The 18,981-nt window shown below is 33.1% G+C and overlaps 1 protein-coding gene across 23 annotated transcripts in view; it reads left to right on the top strand.

The window, feature by feature from the left end:
• DLG1 (discs large MAGUK scaffold protein 1) overlaps positions 1-18,981 on the top strand; it is a gene marked incomplete at both ends in the record, with an annotated part of 293,223 nt that overhangs the window by 240,541 nt on the left and 33,701 nt on the right. For 11 of the 23 annotated variants that reach the window (XM_079704314.1, XM_079704315.1, XM_079704311.1 and 8 more), the window contains 4 exons: positions 3,838-4,014; positions 7,174-7,243; positions 12,316-12,349; positions 18,700-18,741. In XM_079704314.1, the coding sequence (XP_079560440.1) occupies positions 3,838-4,014; positions 7,174-7,243; positions 12,316-12,349; positions 18,700-18,741 (323 nt within the window). Of the gene's footprint in view, positions 1-3,837; positions 4,015-7,173; positions 7,244-11,531; positions 11,632-12,315; positions 12,350-18,699; positions 18,742-18,981 lie in introns of all 23 variants that reach the window. The other 12 variants (XM_079704322.1, XM_079704323.1, XM_079704331.1 and 9 more) reach the window with 4 other exon arrangements.

Here is an 18,981-nt window from a genome sequence, read left to right as displayed (position 1 = left end):
TGCTTTATCAAATAAGTTGATGTAATATTTCCATCCCTTGTTGTCATTTCAATAATCTTCACAGCATCTTCACCAGGCGTGGGTGCACATCTGTAGTTACTTCCTCCGCTGAGGTCTCAAACCCCTCAAAGTCATCAGTGAGGATTGGAATCAACTTCTTGCAAACTCCTGTTAATATTGATATTTTGACCTCTTCCATGAATCACCAATGTTCTTAATGGCATCTAGAATAGTGAATCCTTTATGGGAGGTTTTCAATTTACTTTGTCCAGATCCATCAGAGAAATCACTATCACTAGTAAGTCTTGAAAGTCAGAATTACTCCTTGATCCATGAGCTACAGAATGGAAGTTGTCTTAGCAGTCATGAAAACAGCATTAATCTCATTTTACACTTCCATCAAAGCTCTTGGGTGACCAGGTACATTGTCAATGAGCAGTAATATTTTGAAAGAAAAAAAATTTTTTTGAGCAGTAGGTCTCAACAGTGTTCTTAAAATATTCAGTAAACCATGTTGTAAACAAATGTGCTGTCACCCAGGCTTTGTTGTTTCATTTTTATAGCACAGGCAGAGTAGATTTAGCATAATTCTTAAGAGCCGTAGGATTTTCAGAATGGTAAATGAGCATGGCTTATCTTAAACTCACCAGCTGCATTAGCCCCTAACAAGAGAGTCAGCCTGCCCTTTGAAGCTTGGAAGCCTGGCATTGACTTCTCTCTAGCTATGAAAGTTCTAGATGGCATCTATAAGGCTGTTTTGTCCACATCAAAAATCTGTTGTTTAGTGTAACCACCTTCATTACTTACTTAGATCTTCTGGATAACTTGTTGCAGCTTCTACATCAGCACTTGCTGCTTTACCTTGCACTTCTATGTTACGGAGATGGCTTCTTTCCTGAAACCTTACGAACCAACCTCTGCTAGCTTTGAACTTTTCTGCAGCTTCCTCACCTCTCTCAGCCTTCATGGAATTGAAGAGAGTTTGGACCTTACTCTGGATTACCCTTTGGCTTAAAGGAACGTTGTGGCTGGTTTGATCTTCTATCCAGACCACTAAAACTTTCTCAGTATCAGCAGTAAGGCTGTTTCACTTTATTATTCCTGTGTTTACTCAAGTAGCACTTTCATTTTTTTTCTACTTAGCTAACCGTTTGATGCAAGAAGCCTAGTTTTTGGCCTATCTTGGCTTTCAACATGCCTTCCTCACTAAGCTTAACCATTTCTAGCTGATTTAAAGTGAGAGACCTGTGACTCTTCCTTTCATGTGAACATTTTGAGGCCATTGTAGGGCTATTGATTGGCCTAATTTCAATATTGTTGTGTCTCAAGGAATAGGGAGTCCCAAGGAGATGGGAGGGAGATGGGGAAGGGCCAGTTGGTAGAGCAGTCAGAACACACACATTTATCAATTAAGTTACCATCTTATAAGAGCATGGTTCGTGATGCACCAAAATGATTACAATAGTAACGTTAAAGATCACCATAATAAATATAATAATAATGAAAAAGTTTGAAATATCGGGAGAATTACCAAAATGTGACATAGAGACATGCAGTGAGCAAATGTCAGAAAAATGACACCAGTAGACTTCGGATTACCACAGGGTTATGCCAACCCAACACAGGGTTGCCACAAAACCTTCAATTTGTTAAAAAAAAAAAAAAAAAAAACCCACACACACACACACAATATCTGGCAAGTGCAATAAGGTAAAGCACAATAAAATGAGGTATGCCTGTAGATACATGTAGCCAATCTGCCATAGTTAACCAGAAGTCTTATGGTTCTTATGTATATTTAATTTCAAAAGTAAAAATAAAGTTAAGGCTACAAAAGACTACATACAGTATGATACCTTTTTATAAAGCTCTGAAACAGGTAAAATCATACATAATTACTTAGTCATCCCATATGTGTGTGATAAAACCAAACCAACAAAAAAGGATAAGGAGCAAAGAAATAATAAACACTGTATTCAGAATGGTGGTTACCTTCTAATAGTGCTTAACTCTTAATCTGAGGGAAACAGGATCAAGGGGAAAAATACATAGGTGAATGTAAGTTACTGATAAAAGTTTTGTGTATAGTCTTAGGTTGGAGAGTAGATTAACAGGTGTTCATTATATTCTTACGATTAATAGCTCAAGTAAGTATTCCATAAGTTCCTTCTTTTAATTAATCCGAGTACTAAAAGACAAAGTTTAAATGCTAACATAGGGAGTAGAGATTGTGAGTGATTTCTTCGTTGCTCATCGGTAATATAGTTGTGTTGATTTTGTAATTCAAAAGATTAATTTATGATAATAAAAGAGATGATAATAAAATAATATGAGATGTAGTATTTTCCCTTTTCTGAATATCCTGTGGCATTTGTTCTACCTCTTAAGGTACTTTATTTGCTATTTTATATTCTGTTTATATGTATCTTCATCATCTTTGTCATCTTTATCTTAGCCATATCTACTTAATTACCTTTTAAAATAAATATTTAATAAATTACTAACTATATCAAACCTTTGTATTATTTGACGTTAACTATATTTTTCCAGTAGAAAGACGTTTCCTTAGTATTCAGAATTTATTGAAGTAATGACTTCACATTTATATCATTTATAATCTTTATCTTACAGTTGTAGAATTCTTTCTTCAAATAAAATCCAATGTATTGGATATGTTTTAATATATGTTTAAGTAAGCCTTCCCACTTTTGATTCTCGCCTACTTCCTTCACACTGTTAGCCACTGAAAAGTCTTGAAAGAACACATTTGAAAACCATTAACTAGTTCATTCGTTTAGCCATCAAATAATTTCACCCCTCTTCAGTTTTACTTCAAGAGATAGAGTCTTAAAAGTTGGGTAACATGAAAAGGAATATGATTTGTATCCTAATTTCCCATTGCCAAATTAGAACAAAAGAATGAATAAATTGTATTATAAATGTAATTCCTGGGATCCTTCCTGTACTCTTGTCAGAGGTTTTTTGAATATAAGAATTTAATTTGTCACCATTCTAAGGCAATTATACTCCAATAAAGATGTTAAAGAAAAAGAATTTAATTTGTTTAAATATTGTACACTAATTAAGTATCAGGACACTATTTTCTTGTTATCAAATTTTAAAATATTCCTAACATTTTGCAAGTACTATATTAAATTAATACAGTATTTTTTCCAAAATGGTTGGCAGCTGTTAAAGTCATCATCATCTGTAGTTAGTTTTCATCATTGTTATTGACTCTGAAAACCCTATTAATTATAGTTTTACGAACAAATGAAAGGAATAGTTAACTGGGAAAATAATCACTCTGTTGATCTAGTCTTAAAGTCCACAAATGATGAATCAGATCAGTCAGGGAATTTGTTTACCCAAGTGTGTCTAGTCAAAATAAAGAGAAGAGTCTCTTTTAATATTGACTTTATTAATTTAGAACAACTGACCAGATTTGTCTTCATTTTAGAATTCAATACAGGTTGCCATTGGATTGTACTAAAAGTATTTTTTTAAATTTCTCATACAGTATTGAGAGAAATAAGGTAGTATATCTATTAACATAACAAGTTAATTTTGCTATTTCTTTTTAGTCTCATTGTCTTGTATTGCGTTGGCCGAAAAGTTCGTTCGGGCTTTTCTGTAACGTCTCACGGAAAAGCCCGAGCAAACTTTTTGGTCGACCCAATAACATAGCACAAAATTGAGCTTGGCATTATTCTGCCTACCATGGTACATTGTTTAATTATCTACCCAGATTATATATATATTTTTAGGATCCTGTTTATTTAATATTCATAATATCATTATAAGAAATAATTATGGACTTTTTTCTTCTTAATCTAGGGCCCTTTTTGATTATGACAAGACTAAAGACAGTGGCCTTCCTAGTCAGGGATTGAACTTCAAATTTGGAGATATCCTCCATGTTATTAATGCTTCTGATGACGAATGGTGGCAGGCCAGGCAGGTTACACCAGATGGTGAAAGTGATGAAGTTGGGGTGATTCCGAGTAAACGCAGGTAAATATAAGTCTGTTACAGTCTTACCACTTGAAAATCGGACAACATAAATAATTGCTGTTTCTTTAAATTTCTTTTACTGAAGTGGTGATTTTATGCTCAGTTTTATATATTGTGTTTCACAACCATTTAATTTTGTTCACCTTATGTTGTAACCAATGACATAGTAAGAGAATATGATGCCCCCAAATAGAAATTTCTCTAAAGCTCCTACTAGTTGCTAAAAACAAAATGACGTATATTTTAAGTCACTGTGCCATATATCTATACCAGTGGAGGGAGAGAGAATTAAAAGCCTCTGTAGTTTTCCCATGTAGATGGTGTTAAAACCTAAATTTTCAGGGGTTTTGATTGTGTGAATTGCCTCCTCTAGGCTTAAAAAATGAAAGCATTTTAAGTAAATGCAAAATTTTTAGAAATATCCAAGAATGTGTTTCACATCTCTGTTTTCTTGCTTAATTTAAAAGTATCCATGCATTCACTGCTCTTTCCTCTTTGCTTTTAACTGTTTATTGTAGTGATTCGCTCACTGGTACATACTTAACCATCTAGTGGCAAAAGTGGTTAAGCGCAGATTGTCTTTGAAAAGGGTGATCCCAACTTAGAACCCCCTCTAAGGTCAATGAAATGCTATTCAGTGTCTACTTCTGTGGGAAAGGTATTAAAACATCAGTTCATAATTTCCTCAAAAGAGCTTATTTATGAGATCTGATTCATCCAAATCATTGCCTAAAACTTAAAAGTTTTAAGATAGCCAGTAAAAATTGTCAGTGGAACATTAATGTTTATTATAGCCAGTTAATTCACTTCAAGTCAAGCTTATGACATAATAAACTTGTTCTTCTCTTAGTAATAAGTTGGACTTATTTTGTTAAGAGTCTCTAAAATCGATACTTATGCCAAATCATATGCCTGTTTATAAACCTCTCTACCTTATATATATTTGTACACCTGTTTTTAGACGTTGAAGAGTAGAAATGTTAAAATATTGCCAAGGTTTGTAACTGTGGTTTTGGAATTTATGACTGTCGTTGGCTAGATCCATATTTTTAGCAAGATCCAACTATTTGGCTGGATCTTACATTTGGTGGCAACTCCTCTTTTAGTAATGCAGCCCTCAGCTGCATAACTTTTTTCCTGGAATAGAATGTAGTATACTTTAAATCCAGAAGTGCTTCCACTGTGCCTTGTTGAGTCAGTAGAAACCTCATATCTTAAATATCAACGTCAGAATTCCTAAAAATTGTCTTTATCCCTTGGAGTCTTATATCTTGCAAAGGTTTTACATGTACTTGCAACAAATGAGAAATACAGCTGACTTTGGTAGAAAGAGATATTTTTCATTTTGTGTATAAAAATTCTATAAGGTTGGATTTTGAAGCCAGAAGTGATAAAAGAGATGAGATATACCTTGAGACCTCTACAGATCCCCAAATTTATGAATAATATTATAGAATATAATTTTCCTTCCATAAAATGCAGTATGAAATCACAACCAATTATGCCATTTCATTCTTCAGTGTATTCTAAACTTATATTTTCTTAAATAGAATGATATCTTTCTTAGACCTCTTTATGTCTAATAATAGCACAAGGAATTGTAGTTCCTACAATTCTTAGCTTTCTTTTGGGAACAGTGTTGACAAACACAATTGAAGTCACTCAACTATTTAGCAAGCAAGATAATGATTAGAAAACAAAGCCATTTTGAGTTGTAAATGTTTACTCACTAAATGTTAGTTTTTCAGTGCCCTCAGTAAGTGCCTAGGCAGAATTATAAATTAATTATTCATATCATGGACCCTCAGGATTGCTCTGGAATAGAAAAAGCAAGTTTTAAATCCATGACTGCTAGGGTTCTTCTGTACCCATGGTAAAACTGTATAGCTAGATAATAAAAAATAAAGATATGCATTTATTCATAGGCTGTTTTGGTACATTTTTCTGCTATATACTAATATAATTGCTATGTTGAAATCAAGGATTTGTAAAGCTTAATTTATATGAAATTTTGCACGATTCATATTGGTGTTACAATCTACACGATTGTAGATTGTACATTTGTTGTAGTTTTGTTTGCTTGCTTATTTCAAAGGTAGCATTTTTAACACGGTTTAAAATTCAAAAGATTTAAAAGCTGTACAGGCTGTCTCTTAACCCTGTTCCCCAAGCACCCATTTCACCTTCTTAGGGATAACTAAGGTTACCAGTTCTATATCCTCCCAAAGATACTTTAAACTCTATTTTGGGGACTTCCCTGGTGGTCCAGTAGCTAAGACTCTGCACTCCCAAAATAGGGGGCCTGGGTTTGATCCCTGGTCAGGGAACTAGATCCCACATGCCTCAACTAATAGTTTTCATGCCGCAACTAAAGATCCTGCATGCTACAACTAAAGACCCCACATGCCACAACTGAAGATTCTGCATGTTGCAGCTAAAAAATTCTGCTTGCCACAACTAAAGATCCCATGTGCCGCAGCTAAAGATCCCACATGCCGCAACTAAAAGATACTGCATGTCGCAACAAAGATCCCGCATGCCTCAACTAAGACCCAGTACAACCAAATAAATATTTTCTTAATAAACCCTCTATTTCGTACACTATAATTGGTTACTTTATGTATTTACACAAATATATCGTTGGAATTAAGCTTAACTTTTTTTATTTCCCTCCTTTTTATTTTCAAAAATTTCAGAGCTATAGAAAAATAAGAGAAATGCAAGAATAGTACTTAGAACACCCACATATCCTTCACCTAATTTCATCAGTTAATATTTTACCCCATCTGCTTTCTCTCTAACACTGAGTTTTTAGCATATGTGTTCCATGCTAAGATAACATTTAAACAACAAAACAAATGGAAACCTGGAAAATTGCTGTGGTGCTTCATAATTTCAGTGTAATTATGGAATAGAGTGCATATATAAGTACACATACTTGTACTGTATTTTGATATTCCACAAGTGGTTTTGTTTCATAATAAAATGAGCCCTGTATTATTTCATTTCTCAGAAATTCTTATAAATTATGGGATTCAAATGACTTCTGAAGGCTTTAGAATATAAAAATGCTCCATATTAAAGTCTCAGTTCTGATGATTTCTAGTTAGAGCTTTAGATATGTTTATTATACTTAAAAAATAATCTGTGCTTTGCCAGGGTTGAGAAGAAAGAACGAGCCAGATTAAAAACAGTGAAATTCAATTCTAAAGCAAGAGGAGATAAAGGGGTGAGTATGTGAAATCTATTATTTCTAAAAATTAATAATTGAAGGCAATAGGCCTTTTCATAATTCTTGTTTGAGGCACATTATTAAAATGAGAAGGATTTTGCCATAAGAATTAGCTATCAACTGCTCTTGCTGTGGTGGCCTACAATAGTAGATATGCTAAAGTGAACAATTTATTAAATTAAATCATCCATTTCACAGACTTTTCCAGATTATCAAAACTGTCGTTTGATATATTCTTAACAACATACTTTTGGTCGTTATTTTTATAAATGAAATGAATTCAGCTTTCACTCAGATGAACAATTAACTATAAACTTGTGTCACCAGTATTAGTCATGAAGCTAATAAATAATATATCTGAGAAAATAGGCCTTCCCAAAACTATTAGTTCATAATTAGTTCATAATGTAAGTTTACGGGTTTTTGCAAGCGAACTTATGGAAATTTTCTTATTTTTCCCCGTTTATTGCTAATATTACTCACTAATAAAATCCATCTTTTAAATGTTTAAATCATATGAATTTTTATCTTAAGGGAATAAAGAAAGGGACAGTCAAGAGGAGGACTTTGTAGGTGGGCAAGAAATATATCAAAATTCTTTTATATATATTTTAGACGTGTTTTTGTTTTCATTTACTTTGTCCTTCTTGAATCTAGTGGATGTCAATGGATGATATCACAGGCTTCACCCTATAGTATGTATGTAATTAGTGCAATGGAACATTCTAGCAATAGGCCTGAAGAAAATGCTGAAACACACGTTGTGTTGAAATACTATTTATAAGGGTAAGCTGTGACAAAGCGAGAGAGTGGCAGGGACATATATACACTACCAAACGTAAAATAGATAGCTAGTGGGAAGCAGCCGCATAGCACAGGGAGATCAGCTTGGTGCTTTGTGACCACCTAGAGGGGTGGGATAGGGAAGGTGGGAGGGAGGGAGACACAAGAGGGAAGAGATATGGGAACATATGTATATGTATAACTGATTCACTTTGTTATAAAGCAGAAACTAACACACCATTGTAAAGCAATTATACTCCAATAACGATGTAAAAAAAAGAAAAAAATACTATTTATAACAATGTTTTGTGTTTTGGGGATTTTTTATCTAAAGCAATAGTTTTATACATCTTTTGATCAAATTTCAAATGAATATGGAAAGTTAACTCAGCAAATAAATTAACCCTACTCTTTGTACATGTCTGATATCACTAAGCACTCAGACTTAAAAGCTTTAAAATTTTAAAGGAATATGATCCTTGATCAAAGAAATTAAATCTGAGTAAATTATATATAATGCATTCAGTTATTTTAGAAATGATAAATTCCTTTAAAATTTACTTGTACCTTTCAGAAAATACAAAATTATATAGTATAATCTGAAGCAATATTTAAAATAGAAAATCTTTGGAGGAAAAAATCCCAAGTAAATGCTCAGTATTTGAAATATATACAATGGTTTTTGTGCTTGTTTTATATATGTATTTTAAAGTATTTTAGTAAAATACACTGTCAGTGTTTTGTAAAAGAGGTTGCATGTTGTAACTTTTCTTTCAAACTGTAAGAAGTTAACTGAATTAACGACATTTTTAAATCTTAGTCTTGTTTGTTGACTATAACCAACTTTATACACAGTCACTGTGTTCTAACACAGCACCAAAAGTATGCATGATACTGAGTGGGGTAAAAATACGCTTGCCATTGATACAGAACTGCATTTCTCTCTGTAATACCATTTCCCATTCTAAGCTCTTCTTTTCCTTTCCTTATATGGTGGGTTATAGACTTTGTTTCCAATACAGACTTTTTAAAAACATTTCAGTTTCTCATTAACATTTTTAACATTCATTTAGCTATTTTGAAATACTACATATGGAAATTATATATTTAGATATTTAATATATGTTTCATGAATTAGTAATATTTTATCAGTCCTCATATTTATTACACTCTCTCTTGCAATATAACATTAATAACTAAGTAATTAAACAGATTGTTTTGTATTGAAAATATAAAGAAACTAGAGTTAGTATGTTTCTTCAGTTTTGTGTTTTCCCTACACATTTTTGTCCTGTTTGCTTGTGCTATTTTTCACTTTTAATAAATTCTTCACCTGCAGGATGTTAGATGTAATACAGTTAATACATTTCTTAACTAACAAGCATTTCTTTCTGTCCTATATTATGATATCTTTACGATATCTCATTTTGGCTAACTGCAAAAGATATCAAAAATCAAAACATTTTAAACTTCATGTTTCTTTTGGTTGTTTGCTGTGAAACTGACTCTGACCACTATATATGCAGTAGGAGAGGTAAATAACCTTTTGTTAAAAATGTATCAGTTTTATCAGTTAGCATAAAAATTGTTACTAAATTCAAAATCAGTGATTGTCATGAACAAAAAGACTTAGTCCTTCCATAAATTAGATTACCATAAATTTTTCTCTATTGAAACTTGTTTTCTTCTCTTTCTCTTTTCTAAAATTTGGATTCAAGCAAAGATTTTTATTTAGGTAATGCTACTTGACAGTTTATAAAACAATTATAAGCTTAGATTTCTCCACGGTATTTTTTTCTCAACTTAATTTTTAACTTCTGCTTAGGGTTATCTGAGCCTTCAGATTTTAAGATTGATATTAAGACAGTCTGCTTGTCTAATGACTATGAACTTATTAATTTTGAATTATTGATATGAAAAAGATAAAAATGAAAATTTTTGTAAAGATTCTTACCAAAATAAGTCTTTTCAAGTAATAGAATTTGAGCTAAAAGTCACTTTAATCCATTTCATCACCTTAATCACCTGGCATCACATGACTAAAAATACCGGCACGCCAGAAAAAAATACTGCCTGGTGTTGATATACTTCACAACATTGATAGCATCTTATGACATGGATAAATGCAAGAAAAATTAAAACAATTTCTATCCTTTATATTGTTCCCACTTCAAAAAATAATAAAAAATATAATTCCTATTGTCACTGGTAGGCAAGGCCATTTCCTTCAAGACATGGGTGCCTGTGACAAATTACAGAAGAAGCTGTTCCTCTTTAGCCTCAGCTTTCTGTGTGCTACCTGCTTTTAAAAGTGTGAATGCCCAAATGGGACATTCAGGAAGGGAAAAAACTTGTCTCAGACATCTGTGCAACAGGGAACGTCAAATCAGCTGTCATAGCAATTATGTATAAACTACTAGATTTTTAATTGCCTGTTTGACATTATGAGCACCAAACTTTTTTTTTTTTTGCGGTACACGGGCCTCTCACTGTTGTGGCCTCCCGTTGCGGAGCACAGGCTCCGGACGCGCAGGCTCAGCAGCCATGGCTCACGGGCCCAGCCGCTCCACAGCATGTGGGATCTTCCCAGACCGGGGCACAAACCCGTGTCCCCTGCATCAGCAGGCAGACTGTCAACCACTGTGCCACCAGAGAAGCCCGCACCAAACTTTTTATTCCCTATTCAGGACATGGTGCTAATGAATTGAGTTTGGTTCTATTTTATTTATATATACTTTAAAAATAGATAATATGGTAGAGCTTAAAGGCTAATAAATCAGTTATGATGACATTTAAATTGGCCAGGAGAGTTGACTCTTCTTCCTTGGTTAGATAGCATTGGTAATTCTTTTGCTGGACTCTGTGCTTGATGGACACGTCTTAGTTTTCTTCCCATTTTCTGATAAGCATTTAGTTATCCTAATTCTCTTCAAAAAAAAAAAGATTGTTTTTAAATATTCAGCACTAGCAACTTGCTCAGTTGTTTTGGTTCTCTTTTTTAGTAGTGGCTTTTTGTTAGTTTGTTGGAGCAACAAAAAAAAGAGAGAAGGGGAAAAATGTGCTGAAGCCAAAGGAAAATGAAGGAAAGGAAAATTAAAAATATTTGAACAGCTAAAGTAATAACTTTTGCTGTAGAGCACCTAATACTTGGAAATCTAGAAAAATATGGATTGATATGAACAGATGCAAGCTTGATTTGGACTATAGTAGTAGCTAATCTGATTTACTCTTCCCTTTTTTTATCAAATAGCACTTCCTCCTTATTTTTAGGTATCAGTGAATTACACTCTTGAAATTTTTCTGTGTTTTCAGTTATAAAATGTTAGAATTAGAGAAGTTAATACTAAATTAAAAATTCACTGTATATGTGATTAAAGCAGAATTCATATACAAACTGCACACTGTGGTCACAAGAGTCAGCTTTCACAGAGCTACTAGGCTGGGCCTTTGTACACACAGACAGTAGACATCCCTTTGTTTTGCCCCTCCTTCTCTTCTTCAGCAGTCATTCAATGACAAGCGTAAAAAGAACCTCTTTTCCCGAAAATTCCCCTTCTACAAGAACAAGGACCAGAGTGAGCAGGAAACAAGTGATGCTGACCGTAAGTATGTGGATCCAGTGGTCAACTGAAGAGAAATGTAGAGGGACCTACTGCCCTGCAGTTGGTTGTTACCATGGAGACAGTTTCAAGAGCTGCAACAGGTTACTATTTGTCTTAACTAGGGGCAATTTAACAGGCGTAAATTAATTTGTATACCAATCTTAACTTTTTCTAGCACCTTAGGAATTCTTAATTTAAAGTAAATGGTATTTTTAAGCTATGTTTAAAATATAATTTTTTAATGTAAAGGTTCTTATAAGAAACACTTATACTCTCAAAAGAATATTTTAGAGGAAAAACGTGGGTACCTGAGAAGCTACTTATTGATTTCTAGGTATAGCATTGCCAATCTTTGATAATAGATTGTCTCAAGTCATTCCGTTTTATCCCATTTCTTCATTATATGTAGACAATCTGAATTTTACTTTTAAAATAGCAAGAAATAGTCAAAATTTTTGACTATTATCAGCTTCTCATATAAAACTTTCGTTCTTTTATTAGATTATATCTAGCTGCTAGCTTATTTTAAACTTTCAGAAATATACAAAAATGCTCTGTAAGATACGTGCACCTGTAATGGTCTTGGAACTGTCTCTTATTGTAGCACCAATTTTATGCATTACTGACAACTATTTTCTTTGATTATCTTTTTATTGCTTGCTCTCTGGGAACTACTCTCTACAGGAGATCCCTGACGACATGGGATCAAAAGGCCTGAGTAAGTGATTAAAATACTCCCAAGTTATTTTTAACCTCCATCTACAGACCTACCTTTTTCAGATACATTTTGAGATTCATGGTAGCGCCCTTCTGGCATGAGGAGGTGTATGATTTAGATTGTTTTTAGATTCTTCATGTTAATAATACGCTTGGGATTTTTATTTCTGTAATACACACCTTTTATTTTTCCTCCATTTTTCACATGTCATTTGAAAAACTCTCTGCTCATAATTATATTTTCCTTTTTGTAATTTTTATGGCTATTACTTTCTCTAGGAATTTTTTAAATATGAAGAAAGACTTTTAATGTTTTTTAAAATACTGCTATCTGCCCTCATTATTGGAAGGTAGAATATAATCTTCCTTACAGTTTTATGTCCCCCCCTTTTTTTTGTTAAAACAAGTTAAAATTGCTTTGAGCCTGTGTTAGAAAAGCATTGCTATAATGTGAAACTATAAAACACAATAGATCTTAAATATTTTTTTTTTTTTTTTTTTTTTTTTTTTTTTTTTTGTGGTACGCGGGCCTCTCACTGTTGTGGCCTCTCCCGTTGCGGAGCACAGGCTCCGGACGCACAGGCTCAGCGGCCATGGCTCACGGGCCCAGCCGCTCCGCGGCATATGGGATCCTCCCAGACCGGGGCACGAACCCGCATCCCCTGCATCGGCAGGCGGACTCCCAACCACTGCGCCACCAGGGAGGCCCTAGATCTTAAATATTAAAGAAGAATTGTAGAACTCAAGTTCAAGTAGCAGCCTATGTAGTAGGTAAATTGTATATTTTTTTAAGGAAGCTGTAAGTTATGAAAAGAATTATAAGAAATATTATCCTTTGTTTTTTCTTTAACCAAGGTGTTGTCTCTGTTTGGGGGGAGTTTTTTTTGTGTGTGTTGTTCCTGTTTAATTTTCTAGCTAGTACTTAATCTTCATATAAAGCTTGGTACAGAGTCTGATAATGTAGGAGTCATTTAATAAACATTGGAATGAGTGAATGAAACAAGAAGTCATTTTAGCAAACAAAATTTTAAATGTGAATGTTTACAAATTGATTAAATGTGAAATTTTACCAAATATTACTAAGTTCTTTTAGGTGACAGTGACTCATAGAAGTAATCTTTTAGGCTAAAGTTTTTTTCTAAGTAGTTGTTTCTGTTTGCATTATTAAGCATCTTGAAAACTTATTTCTTCATAATTCATCGATCATTAAGGATGTAGCCAATATCTTTTAACTTTCTAAGTTTACCTTAATGAACATTAAATTTCACAGATTTTTTTTTCCTGATTAATGCTAACTTGACTTTTAACCTTAACTATAAGTACTTGACTTTTATTTCAACTTTAACAATTAAAGGTTTATATTAGATTGAAAGCAGTATGCTTTATATGTAATTATTTCTGTTACACACACTTTATTATTTATGCATTTGCCTTTTTAGGATCTGGCAAGAGCCACAAATTTACTATCACTAGTGGCACCCTTTTTTAATCTCTTACCTTTGGGAAAAATTATCAGTGAAATCTTCAGAAACTGGAAAACATTTCCACAGATTCTTAATGCTATATAATTTATTTTGAGAATGATCATGAGGTGGTGTGGATCATCAAATGAACCCACATATTTTTGTTACCTGTTGAGTCATCAGAGAACTGTGGAAAGCTCATGGAAAAAGGAATTAAATGAAGAATTTGGTTCCCACATTGATATTTTTATAGTAGATAACTACACCTTGACCACATCGTATTTTCAGCTCTCATTTTAATTGAGGTTTGAGACTTGGGAAGAGAAACAAATGAAAAATGATAACTGATTACCAATGTCGTTGATTTAATTTTCTGGTCAGTGACTTAAGATCCCTTGAATGGTAGGTTTCTGTGCTTCATCTCACAAGAACTGAAAGAATTTATTCACGTGGTAACTTGATCAGATCAAAAAGATTTTATTTAGAAAAGGTTGACGGAGACAGAAAAATATCAGTAAAATTCTAAACTGGATATGATGGAGGTTATCACATAAAACATTACTAGCAGCTGACAAGATGCTCATTATTATACAGTAGAAAATACTGGGAAGAAGGGTGGGTTAAGGGCATTATTTAAGATCTCAGTTACCTATATTCTAAAGTTCAGGATACAGGGAAAAAACTAAGCAAAATCCTGTGCGATTTTAACATAAGAAAATAAATGTGACCTCATATTGGTATTCATTAAGCCTTGTTGGAACAGGACTCATGAAGGGACTGAAAACAGAAGGACAGATTATTCCAGATAAACCTGTTGAAGAGATGTGGAATAACACTGAATATCAAGAAAGATGTACACCTGCATGTAATTTCACACAACCTATGAAAAAGTAGGGTATTTAATTAAAGAGCAGAGAGGGAAACAAAAGTGGTACACTAGAATACTTTTCATAGACAAGAATCCAGTGATTCTACAGAGAAGAGGATCAAATAAATTATTGATTTATCCTGTTGACAGTAGACGAAACAATAATAGAAATTGCCTTTCCAAACCTAATTTTGACTAACAGAACTAATTAAAGTATGATGGAAATCTGGGAGGATACAACTAAATTATCATACTTGTAAAAAGCTAGAAATAGAAATCTGTGTAACTTTTATGCTTTTAGAAGGCAATTTTGAAAGAATTCAACAGGAAAAAAGTGGGTAAGATTCCTTTAAAAGAGACTAAAAGTAAGTGTAGTTCAGGAGCAGTTATATAAGGTGCTCAGAAATGAAATTACGGTATACAGTTTCAGACAAGGTTTGTACCTGTCTTTTGTATGCAGTTTATTTTTATAGCTTTCCACTTTGTAAAACACCTCAGAAGCTTCTACAGTTAGGCACATAGGTTTCCTATTACATCTCTTCTTTTTCTATTTTAAAGACTTATTTAAGTAGAGTGGTACAGAGCTCTTAAGATGCCAAAACCAGACTTATTTTCATTTGTGTTAAGAGTAAGTGTTAAGAGTAGTAGTATTGTTTAAGACTGAGGATGTGTCGTATTTAGAGAGAACAAAGAGAAAACACATGATACAGTCTCAGGAAGAAATGTTTGACTAGAAAGGTGAGACTTGGTCAGAGAGATTTGAAATGGTTGTGATCATCAAACATACAAACAAAAATTAAAATTTAAGAATCTGATTATACTATGTCAAAAGGATAATATTCTTGCACATAAATTTCTAACAGATCAATAAGAAACAAACACTCCCCATTAGAAAACTGGACAAAGGATATAAGAAGAATGCTCAAAAGATAAGCAACTGAGGGCTTCCCTGGTGGCGCAGTGGTTGAGAGTCCGCCTGCCGATGCAGGGGAAACGGGTTCGCGCCCCAGTCTGGGAGGATCCCACATGCCGCGGAGCGGCTGGGCCCGTGGGCCATGGCCGCTGAGCCTGCGCGTCCGGAGCCTGTGCTCCGCAATGGGAGAGGCCACAACAGTGAGAGGCCCGCGTACCGCAAAAAAAAAAAAAAAAAAAAGATAAGCAACTGAAATAAGCATATAAGAAATGTTTAATGGCCCTAATAATCAATAAACAAAATGGTATGTTTTACCCATCACCTTAGCAGACTTTTCTTTTAAAGGAGAATCCAGTGATGGAGATGGTTCTGTGGAATGACTGCTTTTAACATATTACTACTGGGAGTGTAAATTGGTACAGCCTTTTTGGAAAAGCATATCTTTTGATCTACTAATTCTTTTTCAAGAAATTTATCCTAAGGATGTAATCAGAGGTGGAAACAAAGGTTTATATATCAGGATGTTTTGTTTAATAATATTTAGAAAGTAGAGCACCCCCTAAATTCAAATAATCCTAAAATGCCTTACAGTTGGGAAGTGGTTAATGAAGTATGACTTACTATATAGTATAATATTTTATAGCCATTGAAAATCATATTAAAATATAATGGTCTGGAAAATGCTCACAATATAAATGAAAAAAGTAAACTATGAAACTGTACATATATTGTCTCAGATTTGTAAATAAACACATATATTTAGGGCTATTTTTGAATAGTGTTGCTTTGAACATTTTTATACATATCTTTTGGTATGCATATATGCCTTTTATGTTGGGAAAATACCTAGGAAATGAATTGCTGGGTCACAGACATAATATGTTAGGTATTAGTAGATAGTGCCAAGTAGTTTTCCAAAGTGGTTATACCAGTTTACCCCACCCCCACCCCCAAGTAGTATGTGAGTTCCAGTTGCTACATATCTTTCTCTACGCTTGACATACCTGTTTTGTTTTTGTTTTTTCATTGTGGTCAATCTGGTGGATGATAGAGATATCTGTTGTGGTTTTAATTTGCGTTTCCCCGATAATAAGCTTGAACACTTTTTTATACTTATTGGATATTTGAATGTCTTCTTTGATGACATGCTTGAAAAAGATTATTTTTAATTTTCAGGAAAAAAGCATTTTAACTTTCTAACAAGCTCCCAAGCAATGATAATGATGCCATTCCAAGGACAATACTTTAAGTAGCAAGAGTTTATTGTAGAGGAGTTACTTAAAGGATACTTGAAAGAACTTGAAGAATTTGACTGCTTCGTACTTATTGGTAATCTTAGAGAACTCACGATGAGTAGGGGAAATTCCCAGAAAAGAGATTGTAGTAACTTCGATTTTTTATACATGTATAACATGTCAGACATATTCAATAGTAGAGGAATAATAAAATAAACCCCACAAGTATTCATTTATCCAACTTCTCTAATTGTCAAATCATGGTTAATTTTGTTTCTTCTATACTCCCACTTTCCCCTCCACTCACTCAAGTGCAATAAACAACATTTCTTTCTTTTGTATATTAGAGATTGCAGAGTGTAATACCAATCCTAGTATAAATTCAAGAATTTTTTTTTTTTATGTGGCATTCCTACTTCTGGGAATGAATTTTAAGGAAATAGGACAGAAGGTGAAAGCCATGTAAATGAAGACGTTCATAATAATTTGTTGATATTTGTGGAAAACAATTTAAAGCAAACTAAAATATCTAAATAAGTAGTAAGGTGAATCATGATGTAACAGTCCAATAGAATATTATACAACAATTTAAAATGATTGTTTTGACATCTGTGTGGTAACATGAGAAGAAATTTTTAAATATAAACTTTAGAAAACCACCATTTTATATGTGCTATTATACATTTTTCAGTCTTGTAATTTTTAATGTTCCTCCTATATACATAATAATGATTAAGAAAGTTGTATCTTGTCTTTGTAGGTTAGAATAACAGACTTATTTTTCACTATGACAGTTTTTCAAGAACTGTACTACCATTAAGTTCTACCATTCTCTAAACTTTTCAGTAGTGCTACTTGATTTTAGGAGGCTGTGGGTGGTATGGTACAGCAGATATCTCTCCTCAAGCTTTTTCCTTATCCGTTAATTTTTTTTTCCTTTGCCTGACATAAGAAATTTAGATTTACTTCTCTCCCATGGAAAATTTTGTTTTTTAGTTTTCATAGATAAAATTACCTTTTTTTATTTAAAGGAGACACGTATTGAGAGAGCGCAAGAGATTACATTTACATGAGAAAAGTGCTGGCTGTTTACTGAACAGTCAAGTTATGAAATGGGGGTCACTGAAGAAGGGGCCAGGCAGCAGATGGGTGTGTTTACTTTATCTTTTTTGTTTTGCAAAGTAACCATTGTCAGTTTTATCAAAGCCGAGTTTCTCAGAAATATTAATCTACTTTAAAATACAATCCCACCTTCTAGAATTCCGTTCCATTTGACTTTTTTTTTGAGGCATCTGAATCTGTGATATCCAAAATGCTTTATCTGTATGATCTCAGACATGAATTTTCATTTCTCTTCAGGAACAAGAAAGAAGCTGAACTAAAAGCAAGATCATTTATTTATTTTTTAAGATATCACTTCATTGAAATGGGCATCTGTTTGCTCAGATATAACTTGTCTCCTTTGTTAGTCATTACTATATCATAACCTAAATTAAATGGTGTCAATGACATTTTCTCTTTGTGGTTTTTATGACGACAGTTGGACTGATTTAGGATCACTTTGTTATATTCTACTTTGTTATATTCTATTATAATCTATTCATAATAAGATTTTGTTCATAAACTGTTGAACAGAAAATGAGACATTTTCCTTGATTGCAGATTTTTTTTTCCTTGCTAATTCATATTCATTTATTTGAAATAATTAAACTTTTCAAAGAAAATCAGAAATGTTTTTAAAAACTCTTTGGGTATCTGTGGTTTATATCTCGACATTTTGTTAAGTCGCCTTGTGTTTATTTTGATAATTTGCTTTTTTTAAACTCATGACACTGTGTTTTCTTTATTTTTTCCATTGTCCTGCAATTTCAGAACATGTAACTTCTAATGCCAGTGATAGCGAAAGTAGTTACCGTAAGTGTTTTCAGTTGTTTGTTCTTTTGTTATCTCAAGTAATATATCCTTTGGAGTGTTTTTCCCTTAGCGATGTATTCTGAAAACTGAAAATTAGGTGCTTAATATTTTAAAATCAGGGAGAGCCAAGTAAAATTCTTTACTTGATAAATAAAATTATACTCTATGTACAGAAATTAATTTCCAAAGTTTTCATAAAATACAAAAGTTCATTTTACAAAAGTGCTATTCGTGTACACA

Source organism: Hyperoodon ampullatus (genome assembly GCF_949752795.1).
Source record: "Hyperoodon ampullatus genome assembly, chromosome: 5".
Classification (NCBI taxonomy): domain Eukaryota; kingdom Metazoa; phylum Chordata; class Mammalia; order Artiodactyla; family Ziphiidae; genus Hyperoodon; species Hyperoodon ampullatus.
This window is presented reverse-complemented; position numbering and strand designations above follow the sequence as displayed.